This window comes from Anolis sagrei, chromosome 4 (assembly GCF_037176765.1).
Source record: "Anolis sagrei isolate rAnoSag1 chromosome 4, rAnoSag1.mat, whole genome shotgun sequence".
NCBI classification, from domain to species: domain Eukaryota; kingdom Metazoa; phylum Chordata; class Lepidosauria; order Squamata; family Dactyloidae; genus Anolis; species Anolis sagrei.
This window is the reverse complement of record NC_090024.1, coordinates 211,215,621-211,239,314: the sequence shown is the minus strand read 5'-3', so window position 1 is coordinate 211,239,314 and position 23,694 is coordinate 211,215,621. Positions and strand designations below refer to the sequence as shown.

General features: G+C 40.4%; 1 protein-coding gene across 2 annotated transcripts in view; it reads left to right on the top strand.

The window, feature by feature from the left end:
• The window catches only part of DLGAP4 (DLG associated protein 4), a 431,492-nt gene that overhangs the window by 297,777 nt on the left and 110,021 nt on the right, over nucleotides 1-23,694 (top strand). For both annotated transcript variants that reach the window (XM_067468148.1, XM_060772311.2), the window contains one exon: nucleotides 1,405-2,448. In XM_067468148.1, coding sequence (XP_067324249.1) covers nucleotides 1,495-2,448 — 954 coding nt within the window. In that variant the 5' untranslated portion in view covers nucleotides 1,405-1,494. The remainder of the gene's footprint in view (nucleotides 1-1,404; nucleotides 2,449-23,694) is intronic.

The window sequence follows — 23,694 nt, the reverse complement described above, 5'->3', positions numbered from 1 at the left end:
CGAGATTGGACATTGCTCTCCTCCCAAGAAGTAAGCGTCTCCTGATTTCCTGGCTGCAGTCTGCGTTTGCAGTAATCTTTGCACCTAGAAATACAAAGTCTGTCACTGCCTCCACGTTTTCTCTCTCTAGCGGGTATTTGTGCCAAATTTCATCCATTGGATGCAAATACATCCTGCATACCACATATTTGCATTACGATTAATGACAGTAGCAAAATTACGGTTATGAAGTAGCAATGAAAATAATTTTATGGCTGGGGGTCACCACAACATGAGGAACTGTATTAAGGGGTCACAGCATTAGGAAGGTTAAGAGCCACTGTTATAGATTATGATACAAAGCTAGATTCAGTCTTAGAAAAACTGTAACCAGAACTCTTTATCAGTATCAGGAACTAATATACTCAACCAAATGTATGCCTGTTTCCCTTACAGCTTGCTCCTTGGAATTTGGCTTGTTTATTCAGTTGCTTTAGGTTTGACTTACTCATGTGGAGTGGATCAATGTACTATCTGCCTGATTCATAGAAATCAGAGTTTTGAAGTCCCTTTTGCATTTTCCTTACACCTGTAGCCCAAACTAGCCTTTAGTGTTGACCACTGAGTTTACCTATGGGGCAGATTAATCTATAATGATTGAGACTGACTACATTTGAAAAGTAAGTGTATGTAAAGCAAAAGCAGGTGATATTAATAAATTTGGGGGGGGGGGGGATTTAAATCCATGACTTCATCTGCCCTCCAGCTAACTGCACAATATTTTCAGATTCTTAGCTAATTAAGATGAGTAAATGTCAGAATAATTCCTTTGGGGAATGGGGATGGAGGGAGGTCATCTTAATATTCTAGGAAAATTTTCTGATTTGCCAGAGGAGCACTACTGAGATTCAAGAGGGAAAATGACTTCCAAAATAGGTTAAACATGTTGCATTTTGAATTGGCTATTCCTATTTTTAAATTATTTGAATACCATAAAAAACAAAGAAGACTTGTAGCATCTTTGAGATTGAGAAAAAATGCATAGTCTACAAACATTCATAGATTTGATAAGCTTCATCAGATACAACTGAGTATAGGAAAGCATATGCTACAAACCTCTTTAAGTCTCAAAAGGGCTGCAAGATTCCTTTGGATATAGCCGGATATTATAGCTATCAGGACCAATTAAATGCCAAAAAAGATATGGGAGCTTTCAATTGTGGACTTTCTTGTTTCTTGCCCAGCCAATAATTTCTGTAACACCTGATTTTAGTTAGTATTAATAAAAGTATTGCCTGAATCTGAGTTTTGATGATATAATGTTTACTCTCTTTACTAGTAGAGTTTAGTGGATGCTTGTTTGGAAGGATACTGAGAAAGCTCTTATCCAACATTTATCACTCTGTCTGTCTGTTTTGGTTCTAGGATTATCTTCCAATGGAGCAAAAATGACCAAGACTTGATGTATCCTCAGCACCATCTTCCAGAAGCAATGCTGTAGGAAACCATAGCGCTATGAAAGGCTTAGGTGATAACAGAAGCCGCCATCTTTCTGATAACCTGGACTCGCCTCAAGACTCTCTTTATGCTACCCAAGACAGGAACCCTTATCTCCTCAGTCCCACAGACTCATACACAATGGACCCTCGGTTCCCTACACCAAATTCTCTCCACAGTGACTGTCTCCTTCCACTCAACAACCAAATTTCCAACAGCAGCACATTTCCACGGATCCACTACAACTCTCACTTTGAGGTACCTGATGAGAATCCTTTCCCAAGCCATGCCCAAGCCACCAAGATCAACAGACTTCCTGCCAACTTACTAGACCAGTTTGAGAAACAGTTGCCCATCCACAGAGATGGTTTTAGCACCCTCCAGTTCCAGAGGAGCTCTGATGCCAAACAGCGGAGTGAGAGCCCCGGAAGAATCCGGCACTTGGTTCACTCAGTCCAAAAACTTTTTGCTAAGTCACAGTCCCTAGAGGGAGCCTCCAAAGGCAGTGTGAATGGCAAGAAAGGCATTGAGGACTCTAAGCAGAATCGCAGGAGCAAGAGCAAAGACCGGGCCAAAACTACTGAAACAAAGCGCAGGACCAGATCCAACATATCGGGCTGGTGGAGCTCAGATGACAATCTGGACAATGACACCTGCAGTTATCGTAATCCTATGGGCCTCATGACCCTTGGCAGGCAGCCTGATCATAGCCAGCCCAGGTACTTCATGCATGCTTACAACACAATCAGTGAACACATGCTGAAATCCTCCAAGAGCAATAATGACCTCAAGGTCGCCCCTTGCACCAACATCCCCATCAGCAGTGAGTCCAACTACATAAAGAGAGGCTCCTGGTCCACGCTCACGCTCAGCCATGCCCGGGAGATGTGCCAAAAAGCTTCTGCTACCATTGACAGAGCACTGCTGAAATCCAAGTCCTGCCATCAAGACTTAGCCTATCAGTACTTGCAGGTGGGTACCAGGCTTGAGCCTTTCAGGTACATAAATGTTTTATAAAGGGCACTTGGATTCTAAGCAGCCAAGGAGACTGCTTTTCTTTCATTTACAGGAAAGTAACATGGTCGTAGCTAAATAAATAATTCATTTTGTGATTCCATTAATTCAAGCCCTCTTGATCTATTCTTGCCTAGTGAGGTGTAGAGCTATATGGGAATGATATAACAGGGACTTGAGTATTAAGGTTATCACAGAGAGATCTTCTGCTTTGACCTATTGAACAAAACTTGAAAACGCAATTTTTTGGATGGCAAGTCCAAGACTGTTAACTAGGTGCATTCCATTGTTTTTTCTCAGTATCACAAATAGGAACATTTTTGTATATGTGTGATTCCAAGGTGTACTACCACTTGTAGAACTGGTATTGCAATTATCCTGGTTATGCAACTAGTACTCATACACATGAAAAGTGTCTTAAACTTCTCCCTTGCACATTTTTAGGAACTAAGAGGACATCTACACTGTAGCATTCATGGAATTTGACACACCTTTAACTACCAGTGCTCAATACTATTGACTTCAGAAATTTTAGTTTGGTGAGGCACCAGCACTCCTTGGCAGAGATGGCTAAAGACTTTTGGAAAGCTCAGTCTCCTATGACTCCGTAGCACTGAGTCATGACAATTAAAGTGATGTCAGCTGTCTGCAGATGTACCCAAGATGTCTCCACAGTAGATCATATTTACTAACTTAGGACAATTTATCCACATCTTCTGACATAGCAACATTATACGTTTCTCCAATTTTGTTTTCATTGCTTCCACTTGCAAAAACAAGGAAAAAATAAGATTGAAACTTCAAAAATTGTGATAAGTGTTCTGGGAGGGTTTTTGCTCAAGAAGCACATTTCAGGGTCAGAAGTGTTCCACAAAAAAAAAACTAGTCTTACCTGGAGTGTTCAAAACCATAGTTTTCATCCCAGAATTGCCACTCTAATTGTCTACTAGGGTTAAAAGCACAAAAGGTGCACATTCAAGCTTTCAGAAGGTGATACGGTTGAGAGGGAGCATCAATTAATAATAGTTAAAAAAAAGTGAAAGTAAAAAGAGAAAAGTATAGCACTGACCATTGTTACCATTTGTATTTTCTACTCCTTTTATGATAATTGAAATCTGTGTTATAATTAAAATGTTGTTCCATCTATCTCAGTATTGTTAAATCCGATGAGCAGTTCTGCCAGACAACTAGATTTTTCCTAGCCTTACTTTGAAAGCCCTGGTATTTCCTGGAAGTCTCTCATCCAGCACTAAGTATACCCACTCCTACTTGGCTTCTAAGATCAAATGAGACTGGGTGTCTTCAGTACAATACGATGGGATCAAGAATTGTTATTGAGTCATTACATTTATGGACAAGCATGTAATTCTTCCAGTTTTGTTGCTGTTGTTAATTGCTGTTGGCGTCGACATAGTAACTCTATGATTGCCAAGACACTTTGTTACCAACAGCCTATCTTCCTGCAAGCTCAGGGTTGTGGCTACATTGACTGAGCCTTTCCACCAGTTTTCCTCTTTTTCTACAGCCTTCCTCCAACCATCTTGTATGTCCACATTATGATAGCCTAGTTTAGTTGTTTTGGCTTCTAGGCTTGATTTGCTCTCAGAACCATTTATTTGTCATTTGTGTACTCCATCATACTTACAGACAGCTCTTTTAGTACCTCATTAGTCAATTCTCTTCCTGTCAGCTTTCTTCAATTTCCAGCTTCCACAGCCATAGATAGAAATCAGAACTACTTTGGCTTCTAGTTTAGTGATACTGAACGCAGCATTCAAGAAAAACAGAAAACAATTGCAGAAGTAATTTGCCCCAGGAGCAATTTTTAGCCTTTCCATTAATAGTGCTTTGTTGCAAATATCACTTGGCAAGACCCTTAAAATGAAAAACATGTTTCTCATTTACCAGTGGGTCCTTGTTTACTAATCTGTGAGATATGCTTGAATAACACAATTAGATTTGCATATCCCATTCTGAACCACTGGCAGCTTGCAAGCAGTAGAAACTGATGCCGGCTTGATCTCTAGTCCTCTGCAGTAGCACCACAGCAGATGGTGAGAGCACACTCTGTGGCATTCAGCCCAGCTGGGAAATATTTTGCTGGGGAGAATTACCAGTTTTACCAAGTAGGGACCTGAAAACAATGGGGCTTGTTTACCTTTGGAAAAGATGTGTGTTCATTACCTAAGGGAAAAGAAAAACACAGGAAAAGGGTCTTTGCTTTGATTTTTTTATTTAAAAAACATATGGTTTAATATGATGCCCCTGCCTATAATCTGAAATGGAACATTCTTAGACTAACTCTACCATACACATTACCGTGTGTTCTTATGAGCTCCATTTAATTCACAGCTGTACTGTTAAGGAATCCTTATCAAAAACCATATTTAGCAATTCTATCAGCTAGTAAAGTGATGTTCAGCATGTATTTTAAGAATATACACAAAAACTTGATGGATCAGACCCAAGTCCATCCAACATCTTATTTCATTGCTTGTTTATTTGTTTGTTTGTGCTCCTTGCATAGAACCCATAAGCAGGGCATACAGCAGTAGCCATCTCCCACTGTTGTTCCCAAGCAAATGTCATTTTAAAAGAATACTGTCTCTGAACCTGAGAGCAGCATGTTGTCATTGACAAACTTATCCTCCAAAATGTCATACTGTGACCGAGGATAAAAAATGTATGGAGGGTAAATGTGCCTCCCTTTTGCTTAGTCTTCACTGCCAGGGACAAATCGAAAGCCAGCATTGAGCCATTGTCTGTGTTTCTCTCCTTATATTGCATTGGGTTGGAAGTTTTTGCTAGTGCCCCTTGCATGTGGGTGTGGGTTTATACAGACACAAAATTCAAGCTGTAGGGAAAGGGACTCAGTGCCTTCTATGACATCTCCCTGCTTCCTAAGGGACTTCCATGTCCTGAGCAGCCATTAGCACAGCGTTTCTCAACCTGGGGTTAAGAACCCGGGGGGGGGGTCACAATGAGGGTGTCATAGGGGTCACCAAAGAACATCAGAAAACACAGTATTTCCTGTTGGTCAAGGGGATTCTGTGTGGGAAGTTTGACCCACTTCTATTGTTGGTGGGGTTCAGAATGCTCTTTGATTGTAGGCGAACTATAAATCCCTGCAACTACAACTCCCAAATGCCAAGATCTATTTTCCCCAGACTCCACCAGTGTTCACATTTCAGCATATTGAGTATTCATGTCAAGTTTGGTCCAGATCTATCATTGTTTGAGTCCATAGTGCTCTCTGGATGTAGGTGAACCACAACTCCAAAACTCAAGGTCAATGCCCACCAAATCCTTCCAGTATTCATGGGAGTTCTGTGTGCAAAGTTTAGTTCAATTCCATTGTTGGTGGAGATCAGAATGCTCTTTGATTGTAGGTTTGCAATAAATTTCAGAAACTACGATTCCCAAATGACAAAATCAATCACCCAACCCCACCAGTATTCACATTTGGGCATATCAAGCATTTGTGCCAAATTTCATCCAGTGGATGAAAATACATCCTGCATATCAGATATTTTCATTATGATTCATAACAGTAGCAAAATTATAGTTATGAAGTAGCAACAAAAAAAACTGTGGTTGGAGGTCACCACAACATGAGGAACTGTATTAAAGGGTTGTGGCATTAGGAAGGTTGAGAACCACTACACTAGCAGGGAGACAATGCTACAGCTGCACATTTCAGATTTATTGATTAAAACTAGAAAAGGACATGATAAGTATTGCAAAATTCAAGGCTCAATGCTCAGCCTCTCCATTCCAGAGGTCAGTGGCATTTGGATTTGCAGACTTGACCGTTTCAAAAATTACAAGTTAGGACTTGGCCTTTACTACAGTAGTTTTCAAAAATATATCTCGACTTTTTTTTCTTGGGTAGATCAATTTTTCTCCCTCTCGATTACAAAGTATACAAACATTAAATACAGATTGAGCATCACTTATTGGGAAGTTTGAAATCTGAAAGGTTCACATGTGTGCCTAAGATAGTGACACCTATGTTTTCTAATGTTTTACTATACATACATTTTGTGTCATACACAAAATATTACAAATAGTCTGTATAAAAGTATCTTCCTAAGTATAAGACATATATAAAATATAAATGAATTTCATGATTAGATTTGGGTCCTATTTCCAAGCTATCTCATTATGTACATATATGCTAATACAGGTATTCGACAATCCAAACCTAATATTGCAATATCAGATAGACTGTACACACTGAAAAAAATTATGGTTTGCTTTAATTTGGGTTAGAAAAGGGGGGTGTAATGTAAAATAATGTTTCAGTTACTCCTAAGTTTAAAAAGAAGTATTAGGTTTGGGAAAAAGTTGGTTGCTGAGAGTTGCATTTGGCCCAGGACATCACCCTCCCATAGCCTCTGGCTGTCTCAATTAGGCAGAGACAAAGTATTCCTCTGTTGTCCCACTTTTTCAGCTGCTTTTAAAACATCCCAGTTTCTCTCTTCTCCTCCCACCCCCCCCCACCCCCCCCCCCCCCCCTTATCCTCAGGTTATATCAATTGCTGCAAACTGGGTTTGCATTTAATTAACTCAGCAGGATGAAGAGCAGTGGATGTAGTCTTGTCTTTCTCTGTAGGTTGAGGCAAAAACAAACTTCTGCAGCACCAGGTAGCTTGTGTATTCTTCCACATTAGTAACTTTTGCCATTGTGATCACACTCTGATATTGCTAGGCCAAATGAGTCTCAGTTTTCATCTGTAAAATACTATAGCTCATTTCCTCTTAATTTTACCAGGACATTGTAGCCATGGGCTGATCCATTAAAATGTCAAATTTATATTGATTTTTAGTAGATTGTTTATTTTTCACAGTACAGGCCCTCGAAAGCTTGGCTGTCTAGAAGTCCAAGCATTGGGGTTCTGGCCTCATCCCACCCTCACTTCTCTTGATCTCAGTCCTGGAAGAAGAAGAAGCTATAAAGCAACCATTGCAAGATATCAACAAAAGAAAAAGTGACCATAAATGAAATATAATAAGTACAAGAGATGATCTTTTCATACCACATAATAATTAGCAACAAATTCCCATCTGACTGCCACTGTTTCTTCTTATGGAATCTTGGACTTTGTAGTTCCGGGGGAAGTGCTTAGAATTCTCTATTAGAGAGCTGGAGTGACTCACCAAACTACTAATCCCAGGATTGTGTAGAATGCAGCCATGGCAGTTACAGTGACATCTTAGCGTTATTACAGTGGAGTGTGAAAGAGCCAAATAAAGCAGGAAGGAGAAACAGTTCAAGATACCTCAATGTAAAAAATTACTAGGATCCCCAAAAATGCAGAAAATTCTTAAAGGTATAGATTTTTTAATGATATTGTATCAGTTTACAACAAAATACAGGCAGTTCCCAAGTTACGAACAAGATATGTTTGTTCTTAAGTTTAATTTGCATGTTAGTTAGAACAGGTACTTTTTAAAGCGTAACTCCAGCCACACACACACACACACACACACATATATATATATCTTTGGATAGAATTACTTACTTACTTAGGCAATCCCTCGTAGTCTGAGGATGATGGTCCTCCAAGTGTAGTGTCCTGATGGTGGGTCTGTAGGTGACTGTGGAGCCCTATTCTTGATCTGCATCTTCTCCCACAGTGAGGGCATTGGTTTCCAGATGGAAGGCGGTCCTGGTCGGGGTTGGCTTGATGCACCTTCCTCTTGACACGTTTCTCTCTTTCACCCTCCATTCATGCCTTTTCAAATTCTACAGCACTGCTGGTCACAGCTAACCTCCAACTGGAGCACTCAAGCGTAGGGAAGGGTTAACACCCCTATGGTGTTTGTTTTGCTGTCTGTGCCTCTGTTCAGAAGATTTCACCTCACTTTCTGTCCCTGTGATAATTGGATTTTGAAAAATGTGGCTTGTTGTGGAAACAAGGATTGACAATAAAGCTTCAGTTGAGACACCTTTTTCCCCATGATAACTATTTCAGGAGTGAATTTTGCTTCCGAGGGGTAGATTTCTCTCACTTTATGGTGTCTCAACCCCATTCTTTACTATGGGTCATTCGTAAGTCTGATATTTGCCATTTTATTTATTTCATGTCAAAAGCATTGCATAAATAAGTATAAAACTGATAAAATAGAGGAAGCACAAGCAGCGAAATAATTTTAGACCAGAAACGGGCAACAGCGACCGCATTGTCTGTAACTTTAAACAATTCTTCCTCTGTGCATGAGTCAGGGCATTGTGGACAAGCATACAGGTGCAGAGTTGTTTGTTCTGCTCCACAGTCAAACAAGGTGGATAATCTTCGAGGTAGTGCCAATTTGCCAGGTTGTCTTTTCTGCCCACTCCACTTCTGAGTCTCTTCAGAGACTTCCAAGTTGCCCATTCTTGGTTTGCCCCTAAAGGCAGACCCTCATGGGGGGCCATCCAGTTGGGATTTCCTGGTGTAGCAGCCCAGAGGGATACTCTTGCTGTTGCTGGGGAAATAGTAAGAGGAATAGTGGTTCTCATGAAGCTATTCTTTGATTTGAGAGGAGGCTGATAGCCATGCAGTGGATGGCTTTCACAGTGTTCAACCTTATTATGCTTGCAACTCAAGGACTGCCTGTAGAATAAAGCAATTTAGAATATTTCTAAAGGCTAAGAGATCACTTTTTGGCTGGAAATCCTATGACCTGTAAGGCTCTTCCCTTCAACTCTGGCTGATTTAGCTTAGGATGATAAGAACTATAGTTCATCAACATCTGGAGGAGCACAGAAAAAGTCTTTCTGTGCTTACAGAGAGGAAGGTTAAGTAAAACCACAAGTGGAACAGCTTCCAACTCTGGTATTCTAAAACCATTAAATACAATAGCCATTAAATAAGTAGGCATTGACTCATTGCCCTTGCTGATTTAAAAATCTGGTACACACACAGCACCTTATCATCACCCTTGCTTTACAACCAAACTAGGAAAAGGTAGCTGTTCCATCACATCTAGTCTGACTCTCACAGAGGTAATAAATCAATGTTTGAGCTGTGCCATTTCAGGCAGCAGGTGGATGCTCACATGATTGAATGCTCTTTGGTATAAAACAAGTCTTTCTATCTAGGAAACTCAATGTGAGCGAGAATTGTTTTGTCCAAGCATTATTTTTTCCTGCCATGCCAATTTTATCGGTGACAAGATGAGTTTTTTTACTTTGGTTTGTTTTAGAAGCATTCTGTAATTTGAAGTGGTCTTGACTGGCCATAGATTTACTACCATAGTTAGAGCTAACTTTTCTGATGTATGCATATTTTAAAAAATAAGAAGAAGATTTATTTTTTAGGGTTTATGGTTTTATTGACAGCTATCTCTGCTGCCAAAAGTCTGAGTGAGTCTGAGTGAAAGAGGATGTACCCTAACAAACCTTTTGTATCGTTACCCCCAATACCCCCATGCATATGGGATATATTGAGCATGGTGATCAGTTCATGATATGAATAAACATAACAGTTTAAATAATGTACCAGTAAGGCCTCGCGGACCACCATGAGAATTTCGGGGGGGGGGGGGCTGAAGCCCCTCAAGCCCCCCCCCCCCCCCCCCCCCGGCTACATGCCTGAATTGCATGTAAGACCTGTAACAATATGTTGGATTATATTCTCAAACCCTAACAGGATGGTCAGTTATCCCTATTTTCTGTGTTTCTTCCTTTTTAAAAAATCTGGTTGGCCCACCATACCCACAGATTCTGTATCCATAGGTTCAACCAGCCAGGGCTTGAAAATATTCTTCCCCAAAATTCCAAAAAGCAAACCTTGATTTTGCTGTTGTGTATAAGAGGCATCATTTTACTATGCTATTGTATATAATGTGACTTCAGCATTCATGGATTTTGATATTTATGAAGGTATCTTGGAACCAAACTGCAGGGGAAACCAAAGGCCCAGTGTAATATTCAATATTCTATATTTTCTGGTCAGGTTCTTGGTCTATTTATTGAATGGGTTTCCTCCATTTATTTATTTATTTTAGTAGTAGTGCAAGACTGGAGGGTTGTGCTTTTCCAAGCCTTGCCATTTCCCTGAGCAATTGCCGCAGGCCTGCAAAATGTGTAATGATGAGTACAATTCATGAAATCCTAAAACAATCATTTTGAGAGGATCCTAGCATGCCTAGGTTTGCCTCACCCTTCTCTTTCATCTTAAAAGTAGATGCCTACTGTCTGAAAATGCATAAAATTGTCTAAGAGTAGATCAAAATAATTGTCTTGTTGGCTCAGCATTGCTACTCCAGCTGATAGTAGTTTTCCAATTCCTTGATTGCTGACATCTCCTTATAATGGTGCAGAATCCTTTATTCGACAGTGGAACAAAGTGCAAATTTTCAGATGTTGTGATACACAACTCAAAGCAACCCTAGCCAGTTTAGACAATATCAATGAATGCTTTGCAGTCTGATGACATCTGAATTGTTAAAAGTTGTCCATCCATTAACTGGAGATGTCAAGAATTGAACCTCAAACCTTCTCTTGGTGATAAGTTATACCTGCATGTCCTTTTTCCTGGTGATCTGACCATAGGAGGCCTGTTTCAGGTCATAACAAAAAGTATTTCCAAGTTTATCCACTCCATAGCTCTTTGTGGTGGCTCAAGGGAAGCAACCTCCCTCCTGCCTCGCAAGTGTTTAGCGAGGGATATGGGAATACCGTAAATAATTTTTTTAAAAGCCTGGAAGCCTTATTGCAAACCAAAGGTGTCAGATGCGATTACTCTGTCAAACAAGTGCAGAAGATTTCATACAACCATCAGGCAATGTTGTTTTCTCAGTGGGGCTTGGGTGAGGTAGAAGTGCTGGTCTATTAGCAAGTCCCCTTCCTTTTTCTTGACCTCAGGGAACAAATACAACTTGACAGGGTCAAAGAAAGCTGTGAGCACTGGGAGCCAAGGAGAATTTCCCAACCAGCGCTTGTTTTATTTATAAACTCTCCAAGGCTGAGATTGAGCAAAAGTGAGATGTTATCAAAACACTGTTGACAGAAGAGAGAGGTTTCTACACTGGCTCTTCTACCTGGTAACTGAATCAGCAGCAATATGCCAATACTGTGGTTGGCATAAGTAGATACAAATAGCAATGTGCACAATAATTTCCATGTTCTGTCATATATTCCCATCAGAAATGATATAACAACAGCACATTAGGATTATAACTTAAACAGAAATAACTGCATTCTTTTTGTTCTATTTTAGTTACTTATATAGCTACAGAGTTATCACCTCACTAAATGCTAGAATGGAAGAGCAGAGCAGCATGCCCTTCCTTTAGGGTAGCCCTGTGAAAAAGAAGATAGGGTTCCTGCCTTTTAGTAGTTTTACTGCAGAGGACATTTGATAGGCACAGCTTAGTTTATCACCTACTATATTTTTTTTCTCCTATGTAACATTTCAAGCTATACTTGCAGGGATTCTCTCTTTCTCACAATTTTTAAAAATTCAGAAACAATGCTGTCTTTTTTTCAGGTGGCTACCTCATGGCCCTCTTTTAAGCCAGTGGTTCCCAACATTTGAGCCTCCAGGTGTTTTTTGGACTTCAACTCTCAGAAATCCCTGCCATCTTACCAGCTGTTAGGAACTATGGTAGCTGAAGTCCAAAACACCTGGAGACCCAAAGGTTGGGAGCCACTGTTTTAAGTGGATCCTTCATGACATTTAGAAAGCTGTCAGAATCCTGATTCTCTATCACGTGTAGTAAAATAATAGAATATTCTTCCCATAAAAGAAAAAGATTTTACATTTACCCAAAGGCATACCACTCAAACAACTTTTAATGGCATGGTAGCGTCTGCTTCTTTTGCTATGACTGATCAATTCATAATGTGTCATTTGTTTCATCAGGTAGAGATAAAGGAGGGAGGTACTCATGGGTACAGGACTTCATCCAGTAGCAAAGTCACTGAAAGGTGACTTCAAAGATGTTTGGAAGAAGAGGCCCCAATGGCAAAGATATTCCATTGCTCATCAGGCCTCCTGTCCTGTAAGAAAAGTGGTTTCCATTCTTGGATGGCTTCCCTTCATTTGTCTCTTGCTTAACTTTGCTTCCCTATATGCCCCTTGTTTAACCACCATTTCAAGACTCCACTATGCCGCCTTCATAAGAAACTGGTGATACAGAGAGAGAGTTGTATGCCAAATTATTTTTATTCCTTATCCTTCCGTTACTGTCCCTGGGACATTATAGAGTGAGGCAGGCATTTTTATGCTTCATTAAGTATCATGCTAAGCATATCATGGAGCAGGGACCCAACCAATGAGGAGCCTTGCTGCTGTTGTTTAATTATATGAGATCACCCAATGTGAAAAGTATGTTTGCCTAGATTCCATCACCACTCTTCTATCAAAATTCCCTTGCAGCTGAGGGTGTGCTCCTGTTCTTTCATCATAAAGCCAGGCAGCACTCACTATCTCCCCAGCTTGTTGTAAATGTAAACCAGTAAAATGATGAATGGAGTATTCTTTATCCTGAAGAATATTTTTGTTGAAGAGTGAGAAAAATGAAGAGACCTCTGTATACATATATGCCTGCCTAATAATGTATTCAGTCCCCTGTGTTTGTTGTTATTCATGAAGAGGGAGAGATTGGAAAGTACATCTTTCAAAACAAAGACCTTCAAGAAGCTGGTCAGCATGAGATAATAATATCTTTTAGTCTGTCCATATTTAACAGTCTACATCATCTGAAGTGTTTATGTTGTCTGCAGTTGTTGTTGCGTGCTTTCAAATTGACCCTAACTTAATGGTGACCTTGTCATAGAGTTTTCCTGGCAAGATTTATTATTTTGGACATTGCCTTCTTTGAATGACCTTATAACATTAGAGTAAGAATTTGCCCCACATCATGATGACTCCACAGGGGTCCCAGCAGAGAACGTCGAGAACCCATCACTCCATACACCACATCATCCGCCTTACCTGGATCCCCATCACATAGGCGGAGGACTCCATGGTGAAAGAGAAGAAGAAGAGGTGTATGATGAGTAAATCAGCTCATTTGGTGAGGTCATAAGTCTGAGAGAGTGTGCTTCCCCAAAGGTGAGATTCCATTGTTGAGCAGGAATCTGAAGGCCTAGTCTAACACTCAAGCCACTGCGTAATACTGGATCATTTCACCATTCGATATATCAAATTCAGAATATTTGAACTACATTTGGAAATGATTGTGAACCACCTTGAACCATTGGAAGTCTATGCAAGCTTATGCTTCATTGAATATGTCAGTCTCCCAGCTGCCCCAAGATTATGTGTTGAGGTATTACCTCACCCCAATAATTTCTATTTTAAACATCTATGGGTTACACCCTGTGCTGGACATTCACTGGCAAAAATAGTAAAATTCAGCCTAACACACAAGGGAACTGTATGTTAGGGTGAAGTACCATAGATTTAAAGTCCAATATCTATCTTGTGGTGATATCTTTATTGGGCCAACCAAAAGAGACCCAACACATCTCATTTGCTTTCAGAGTTTCAGTACTGGGTTTTAAACTTATCTTGTTTGTACACTATCTCACAGGTTTTTTTTTTTATTAGAACAGAATAGAAATATTTTGACAAATAAATGATCAACCCCTTTAAATAAATGCAAGCCTAAATCTTATTTGTTTGAAAGTATGCTCCTGTAATATTTTATACCAGTGGCCAGGGATTCTGGGAAATGTCGTCCAATATGTCTGGAGGATTGGTGATTGAAAACCCCTGCCATACACTGTCATTTGAGATCTCAGGAAAACAATCCAAGCAAGATTTTAAAGAAGTAGGCATTTATCCAGAGATGGGAGAATTGAAAATTAGTTGCAAATTGAATGATTCTCAAAAGGATTAAGTATGCTGCTTGTAAGCTGAAAATGATTTGTGTTTTGAAGCTTTAGAAAAGATCAGGATGAATAGAAGAGGAACTCTTCTCTAAGTAGCATAAATGCTTTGTTGTTCTGTTCTGTTCATAAACATAACATCTGTTCACTTTGAGCTTAGGACAAGTCACAGTGAGAAGCCCTCCAGCAAAGACAGGGTTTGCACCAAAATGGAATGGTACACTTTGGAAGCATTTAGGAGTGGAATCCAAAGTGCCAGTATAAAAAAGAAAGAGAATTCCTTCTATTCCACAATTACCATGAGTTTCTGTACAGCAGTGCTTCTCAGCCTGTGGTCCATGGACCACCAGTGGTCTACAAAGATGAAAATATGGGTCTGGCTGTTATTACACTGTTGCCTCAAACCCACATGGCAACAAGAGCAACTGGTCTTGCAAAACCTTCTTATAGTGCCGAGACAACGGGGCTGTCAGGAAGGAAAAGGCTGACTACACACATCAGTTCTGGAGTATTAAATATGGTTTTCTGTGAGTGAGCAGATGGCAACTACTGGATGGCATATGTTCTGTACCAGAAACTGGAGCTGACAGGGTCTATCCAATGCAATTTTCTGAATCAGCACCCCAAATAACCAAACAAAATTTAAAGTTGACAAAAAACTGATTCATAACCCTTTTGGTTCTAATGTTGGAGAGTGGTCCCTGTTCAAGTAGTTCCTGGTCAAAGTGATCCCTGTACAAGTGGTTCCTGGTCAAACTGATCCCTGTTCAAGTGGTCCATGGTAATAAAAAGGTTGGGAGCCACTGCTGTACAGGATACAGGAAATAAAACCTCTGGCACTCTGGTTAGAATTGGGGGTGTTAGATTCATCATCTTGTTCATTGAATCAGAGATCAAATTGTTTTATTCTGGCATGGCTTAAGGGCATAATTTTCTATTTCTGACCACCTCCAGATAGATAAAAATCTCAAGATGTCTCAGCTTTTGTTCCTGTATTAACCAGTTTTATCTTGGAGATCCATATCATATTTTCCTCATCCCAAAATAGAGGTTGAGTATCCTTATCCAAAATGCCTGAGACCAGAAGTGATTTGAATTTCTTTTTTTCTTTTTTTTTCAGATTTCAGGTTACAAGGTCTGTACGCATTTACAGATATGTATATAATGAGATGTCATGGAAATGGGACCCAAGTCTAACCACAAAATTCATTTATGTTTTAAATATGTTTTATACACATAGTCTGAAGGCAAGTCTATACAACATTTTTAATTGTTTTGTGCTTAAAACAAAGTTTGGGCATCATGAACCATCAAAAAAGTATTACAGCCACCCATGTGGCAAGTTTTGCACAACCTGTATTTCATAGAAGCTTCTGACACTATCAAAGATTGAAATTAACTTTCCCGAGTGAAATACGGTATGTGGTTTGTGCATTTCTACTCTTCCAGACCCAGTAAAAATGGTCACAATGTAAACACAGTTTTTGTTTCCAGGACACAGAGATCATGCAAGGGAAAAGATAAGCTTTTAACTAAGACAGAATGAATGCAATGTTTATCTAGTATATTTATCCTAAAGCCCACTTAGGACTTTCACAGGTACCAGTAGTACTTGCAAATTGCTTTGGAACAGCTTCTGAAATCTTGCATGAGTCTGAATGTAACAGATGTTTGAGGGGGCAGTAAAGGAAAGAAGGAGGAAAGGAAGCTGGGATATTTCAAGAAAGAGACCGGATGCATGAATATGCAGGTACAATCAAAACAAAAAGAACTGGAAACTCGAGAAGCAGCCTGGTTCAATGACATCAATAAGAGTTTTTTTCCTAAAGCAATAATAGATAGGTTTCTTTTTAATCTCTTGGGAAAATCTGCACTGATTCTCTCGGTCACCTTCACCACAGTGTGCAACAAAGTGAACCATTTCCATCTTTCCACCTGTATAGAGTTAAACTAATTTCTGTTAGAAGAATTGTCTGACCTTGATATGCCCAGGCCAGCCTCACACCTCTACCTTTTCCATCCACTTTCGTCTCTTCTTGAGTACTCAAAAGAGATCTGGTACTTTTCCAGCTTTTCTCTTCTTCCTAGTTGCCTTGCCCACTTAAACTGTGGATAATTAAGAGAGAATTAGGTCCCTTGAACACAGCCGTATAAAATCCAGACTATCTGCTTTGATAATCAGTATTATATGACAGTGCAGAAGGGGCCCAAGCAGAGTGCAGTCAGGATCTCTGTGTGATCTAAGGACCATAGGCTGTGTGCCCATGATTGATGCCCATTGCGTTGTAAGATGTGGGAATTGTGCATCATTTGGGGGCTTATGGGTCTTGATATAAAATTATCACCAAGTCCCCATTCAGCTAAATAATGCTACCTTGTGAGACATTGTATTAAATGCATGTTCTTAAAAATAAGGACAGAGTGCGGGTCATAGGCTTTACATAGCCCTTGGGAGTCACTAGGGAAACCTTTGAAGTACCTCTGGTGACAACAGTCCTCCCCATTTCAAAACTTCCCACTCATTTTTAGATGGTGTTTCACTTTCCAATTAGGCAAAGCTAACAAAAACTGACAATAAAAGCAGCATTTTACATGTCTCACAATGACACACTCAAAGACTTGCTCCAAATAGGCACTTAGAAATGATGCAGTGTTATAAACCAGATCAATTCCTGAAAAAAAAAAATGTCTGTTTTTAAAAAGTCTTTGCATAGCTGCAAAAAGACAGCAAGATGGTGGCTATTTTAGCCACCCCAGGAAGAGATTTCCAGAGGCTCTTATAGGTTATATGTTAAAATATGAAGCTGTAAAATGTTATACTGCAAAAGCAAAAGAATGAGTCAGGCTGGATATACACTGCACTTTATCCCAGTATCAGATCCCAGATTATCTGCTTATCACAGATTTTCTGGCAGTGGAGACTTCCTTACAAATATCAGTTGAAAGTTATCTGTAGAGCAACTACACTCCGAGGCACCTTCTAAGTAAAGGATCTGATCCCCAATTAATCTGTTTTAAAATTCTACTGCCAGATAACCTAGGATAAGCAAATAATCTGGGATCAGATTCTGAGATATAGGGGCAGTGTGGAAGGGGCTTCAGAGAGTCCTGAAACAGGATGGGAAAAATGGAGAAGAGAATCCAATTGTTCCCCACTATATTTTGGTATAGAGCAGTGTTTTTCAATCTTTCTAATACTGTGACCCCTTAATACAGTTCCTCATGGTGTGATGACCCCCAACCAGAAAGTTATTTTTGTTGCTACTTCATAACAAGTCATCCAAAACACATATGAAGTAGGTTAGGCATAAGGTAAGAGACATAATGGTGATCTAGTGAACATGACTGTGGAACATGTAACCTGGGAACTCCCTTAACCTGGCCCAGTGTTCAAATTTGTCTTTCCAACCTGGTCATGGTATGTTCCATCAAGTTGGTAATATTCTAATCATTGTGCAATACTGCTTCTTAGGTGGCTTTTCTCTATTGTAGCCCCTTGTCAAATGTGCCTTCAGTGATAAACTTTCATTTTCCAACCATAATATTCATGTCAAATTATTTGCAAAAGAAAAATATGTGCATTCAGATTAGGATATTTCTCGTAGAATGCTAGCAAGGTGTTTTTCTTAAAATTAAGATGAATCTATCATAGAGAACAGACTTCTGATGCCTTGAACAGCAATATGGATGATATTTTAGCCTATACAGATTAGCATGCCATTGCAATTCCAGACTGCTGTGAGAGAAAAACAGCTGTGTATTTGTCACTTGGGATTAATGCATTTTCCTAAGCAGGAGCAACTCGCCTGTAGAAAACAATCTTTAGACTAGCCATGAAATAAAAATGGAAATTCCTGCTCAAGCTTCATGTAGCACAATTCAAGGCATGTTTGTTTGAAAGTAGGTCAAACTGTGTGAAGTGGGGCTTATTAGTAGGTAAGAATACAAAGGAGTAAATCCTTAAAAGATAAGTCAAGGGTAAATGTTAGATCCTAGGCATATTACATAGAGCAGGGGTCCTCAAACTTTTTAAACAGAGGGCCAGGTCACAATCTCTCAAACTGTTTGAGGGCCAGATTATAATTTGAAGAAAAAAACATGAATGAATTCCTATGCATACTGCACATATCTTTTTTGTAGTGCAAAAAAACATTTAAAAACAACAAAATAATTAAAATGAAGAACATTTTTAACAAATATTAACTTATTAGTATTTCAATGGGAAGTGTGGACCTGCTTTTGGCTGATGAGACAGGATTTTTGTTGCTGTGCTTTCAAGTCGTTTCAGACTTAGGTTCACCCTGAGCGAGGGCCAGGTAAATGACCTTAGAGGGCCGTATCTGGCCTTCAGGCCTTAGTTTGAGGACCCCTGACATAGAGTGTGATTGAGCCTGCAATCTTGGGCCTTTCAATAGGAATCACCCAAGCTTTGGAAAAGTTATTTTTCAGGTGCCATTTCCACTATTCTGCAATCAGCATGATCGGTCACCACAGGGACTGGAGAATATTGGGAGGTATTCCCACAATAGGTAATGTTCAGGCTTTTAGAAGTACTAATATTGTGCCTAATATTGAGTATCCATTATCCAAAGTGCTCAGGATGAGAAGTGTTATGGATCTCAGGTTTTTTTGTGGGTTTTTCTTTTAAAAAATGAATAGTTGTATTTGAAGATATCTTGGAGATGAGACTCAAGTGTTAACATAAAAATCATTTCTATTTCATATATACACACACACACACACACACTTATATGATAAATCTCACACATGTAACGTAAAGATAATTTTATACACAATATTTTTAATAATTTTGTGCAAGTTTGTGGACGTTGAAGCATCAAGAAGCAAAGGTGTCACTATATCAAATTTTTGAGTAAGGGATGCTTAACCTGTGCAATGTAATTCAGTGTTTCCCAACCTTTTTTTTGACCAGAGACCACTTTGACCAGGGCCCACTTGACCAGAAACTACTTGACCAAGAACCATTTTGACCAGGGACCACTCTCCAACATTAGTACCAAAAGGGTTACAAGTCAGTTTTTGATCAACATTACATTTGTTTTGGGGTGGTGATTCAGAAAATTGCATTGGATAGACCACATCAGCTCTAGTTTCTGATACAGAACATATGTCATGGTCAGCAACAGGGAAGGAGTGGCAAGCAGTTCGAAAAAGATCTTGGAGTCCTCGTGGACAACAAGTTAAACATGAGCCAACAATGTGATGTGGTGGCAAAAAAAGCCAATGGGATTTTGGCCTGCATCAATTGGAGCATAGTGTCTAGATCTAAGGAAGTAATGCTACCCCTCTATTCTGCTTTGGTTAGACCACACCTGGAATATTGTGTCCAATTCTGGGCACCACAATTTAAGAGAGATATAGACAAGCTGGAATGTGTCCAGAGGAGGGCGACTAAAATGATCAAGTGTCTGGAGAACAAGCCCTATAAGGAGCGGCTTAAGGAGCTGGGCATGTTTAGCCTGAAGAAGAGAAGGATGAGAGGAGATATGATAGCCATGTACAGGGAGGAGGGAGCAAGCTTGTTTACTTCTTCCATGGAGATTAGGACAAGGAACAATGGTTTCACACTACAAGAAAGGAGATTCCATCTGAACATGAGGAAGAACCTCCTGACTGTGAGAGCCGTTCAGCAGTGGAATTCTCTGCCCCGGAGTGTGGTGGCGGCTGGTTAGCCCTGCTTCTTCCTTGCTTGTTTTTTTCTCAATGTTGAACTTAAGATTGTATGGTTTTTGAGGGCCAGAGTCTATATCTTGATTTCTGTTAACATATAATGAATTTGCTTATTTAGTACCAAGGCTTTCCACCAAAAAGGAACTTGCCAATGCACACTTGTGATTCACAATTGGTGTACAACATTCACCCTAAGAGTGCCAAATAAATAAATAAATAAATAAATAAATAAAGTATCCTTCTGGAACAGGCATTGATTGGCAAACATCGTCCCTCCAGCTGTTAGGAATTGTGGATGTTGAAGTCCAAAACACCTGGAGGGCTGAAGTTTGCCATGCCTGTTCTAGAAGGATAATGTTTATATTTTGGTAATCATTTGCAAAGTAAAATGCAGTTGGTGAAGCAAAGGCCCTAATCATTCACAGGAGGAAAGAAATGAAGAAGACATTTCTCCATTCACTTCATAGAACTTCTGGCCTCAGCCAATTCCCGATTATACCTGGCTGTATTCTTCTCCCCTCATGAGGTTGGTCATGCAGCAATGCCAATTGCCACTTTGAGAACTGCTTTTCATCTCCAGGCAGACAGTTTTCTTGATGTGAAATTAACAACTTGAAGCGGAGGCAAGGCAAAAGCATAAAAAGGGAGGGGAGGAAACTAATCTCCAGTCAGACGTGACTCCGAGGCAGCCGGCATGAAAGTGCTTTCAGAAGGCTTGTGTCTCCTTCATTAGGAAAAGGTCAGAGCCAATCACCCCAGCGGTGATTTGAGGAGAACAAGATACAAGAATGTTATTAGGGTAATCTGTCACCAGAACCTTTTTGCTGTCCACGAACTCAGCTGGGAGATAGGAAAGCATCCACAATCCTATGATGCATATCTTCCAGTTGGAATGGGCAAATCTGTCTTGCTTTGAGCAAAATAAAAGTCCTTTGCATTTTGAATGTGCATTTTATAAATCTGGACAATTACTTCAAAAGTGAAACAAACTTCCTTCCCATTCACATCTGCCAAATTCTGTAGGTAACGATACATATTGTGGTAGAACAGGATCAGATCTCAGAAGAGTTGCTTGTTTGGCTGACAATTCTCAGAGTCTGTCAGCTAGCACAGACACTAGGCAGGATCAAGGGACATGATGTAGTCTTGCAACCTTTTGGTTATTTTCCATGCATGGCCCAAATCTCATATAATAAGGCTACTTATACCTTTGAGCAGTGCAGATGTTAAAAATGTATGGGAAGACAGTAAGAAGGAAGTTCTAGCAACAGTTTGGGCACTTTGAATCAACCAGTCAATCTGAAATAAAGGTTTAGTGTGTGTGTGTGCTCTTGGATTCAACTCTGAAACTACATATTCGGGTTTCAGCAATACCCAGGAGTACCTCTGCACAGTGAAGGTGCAAAACCCCATTCCTATCATCCTTTCTGGCGGTGCAGATTTAGCCTTAGTGATTGAGGACATTGTTACCTTCAAGTTCCTGTCCTTACAGGACTATATGGCTTCCTTGTTACAATAGCTTCACTGAGTACCACTCTATTTTCAGGCTTAATTTCACAATGATGATTATGTCCTTTAAAACCCGTGTAATGTGAGAGTAGGCTCTTTAAACGACCATATTCTTCTTATGTGGGTTTTAAGATTAGGGGACTTATCTCAGTCCTGCCATTTTCAAAAATAAATGGAGAAGGTGGAGTGAAAGAACAAAGACTTTCCTGGAGGCCACTTTTGAATTCTGGGACTCCTTAGAATCATAGAATCATAGAATCAAAGAGTTGGAAGAGACCTCATGGGCCATCCAGTCCAACCCCCTGCCAAGAAGCAGGAATATTGCATTCAAATCACCCCTGACAGATGGCCATCCAGCCTCTGTTTAAAAGCTTCCAAGGAAGGAGCCTCCACCACACTCCGGGGCAGAGAGTTCCACTGCTGAACGGCTCTCACAGTCAGGAAGTTCTTCCTAATGTTCAGATGGAATCTCCTTTCTTGTAGTTTGAAGCCATTGTTCCGTGTCCTAGTCTCCAAGGAAGCAGAAAACAAGCTAGCTCCCTCCTCCCTGTGGCTTCCTCTCACATATTTATACATGGCTATCATATCTCCTCTCAGCCTTCTCTTCTTCAGGCTAAACATGCCCAGTTCCCTAAGCCGCTCCTCATAGGGCTTGTTCTCCAGACCCTTGATCATTTTAGTCGCCCTCCTCTGGACACTTTCCAGCTTGTCAATATCTCTCTTGAATTGTGGTGCCCAGAATTGGACACAATATTCCAGATGTGGTCTAACCAAAGCAGAATAGAGGGGTAGCATTACTTCCTTAGATCTAGACACTATGCTCCTATTGATGCAGGCCAAAATCCCATTGGCTTTTTTTGCCGCCACATCACATTGTTGGCTCATGTTTAACTTGTTGTCCACGAGGACTCCAAGATCTTTTTCACACGTACTGCTCTCGAGCCAGGCGTCCCCCATTCTGTATCTTTGCATCTCATTTTTTCTGCCAAAGTGGAGTATCTTGCATTTGTCACTGTTGAACTTCATTTTGTTAGTTTTGGCCCATCTCTCTAATCTGTCAAGATCGTTTTGAATTCTGCTCCTGTCCTCTGGACTATTGGCTATCCCTCCCAATTTGGTGTCATCTGCAAACTTGATGATCCTGCCTTCTAGCCCTTCATCTAAGTCATTAATAAAGATGTTGAACAGGACCGGGCCCAGGACGGAACCCTGCGGCACTCCGCTCGTCACTTCTTTCCAAGATGAAGAGGAAGCATTAGTGAGCACTCTCTGTGTTCGTCCACTTAACCAATTACAGATCCACCTCACCGTAGTTTTGCCTAGCCCACATTGGACTAGTTTCCTTGCCAGAAGGTCATGGGGGACCTTGTCGAAGGCCTTACTGAAATCCAGGTACGCTACATCCACGGCATTCCCCGCATCTACCCAGCTTGTAGCTCTATCGAAGAAAGAGATCAGATTAGTCTGGCATGACTTGTTTTTGATAAATCCATGTTGACTATTAGCGATGACTGCATTTGTTTCTAAGTGTTTGCAGACCACTTCCTTAACAATCTTTTCCAGAATTTTGCCCGGTATCGACGTGAGGCTGACCGGACGGTAGTTGTTTGGGTCGTCCTTTTTTCCCTTCTTGAAGATTGGGACCACATTGGCCCTCCTCCAATCTGCTGGAACTTCTCCCGTTCTCCAAGAACTCTCAAAGATGGTTGCCAATGGTTCCGAAATGACTTCCGCTAGTTCCTTCAATACTCTTGGGTGTAGTTGATCTGGTCCTGGGGACTTGAACTCATTAAGAGCGGCCAGGTATTCCTGGACGACTTCTTTCCCAATTAGGGGTTGGATGTCCTCCAATCCCTCATCCACTCCATCTTGCTGAGGTTGAAGACTCTCTTTTTGTGAGAAGACCGAGGCAAAGAAGGCATTAAGTAGTTCTGCCTTTTCCCTATCCCCTGTCAGCATTGCCCCATCTTCTCCTCGAAGAGGTCCTATCGCCTCCTTGTTTTTCCTTTTTCTACTGACATAAGAATAGAAGCCCTTTTTATTGTTTTTAATGTCCCTGGCAAGTCTGAGCTCGTTTTTTGCTTTAGCTTTGCGGACCTTTTCCCTACAGGTGTTGGCTATTTGTTTGAATTCTTCTTTGGTGATTTCTCCCTTTTTCCACTTCTTGTGCATGTCTC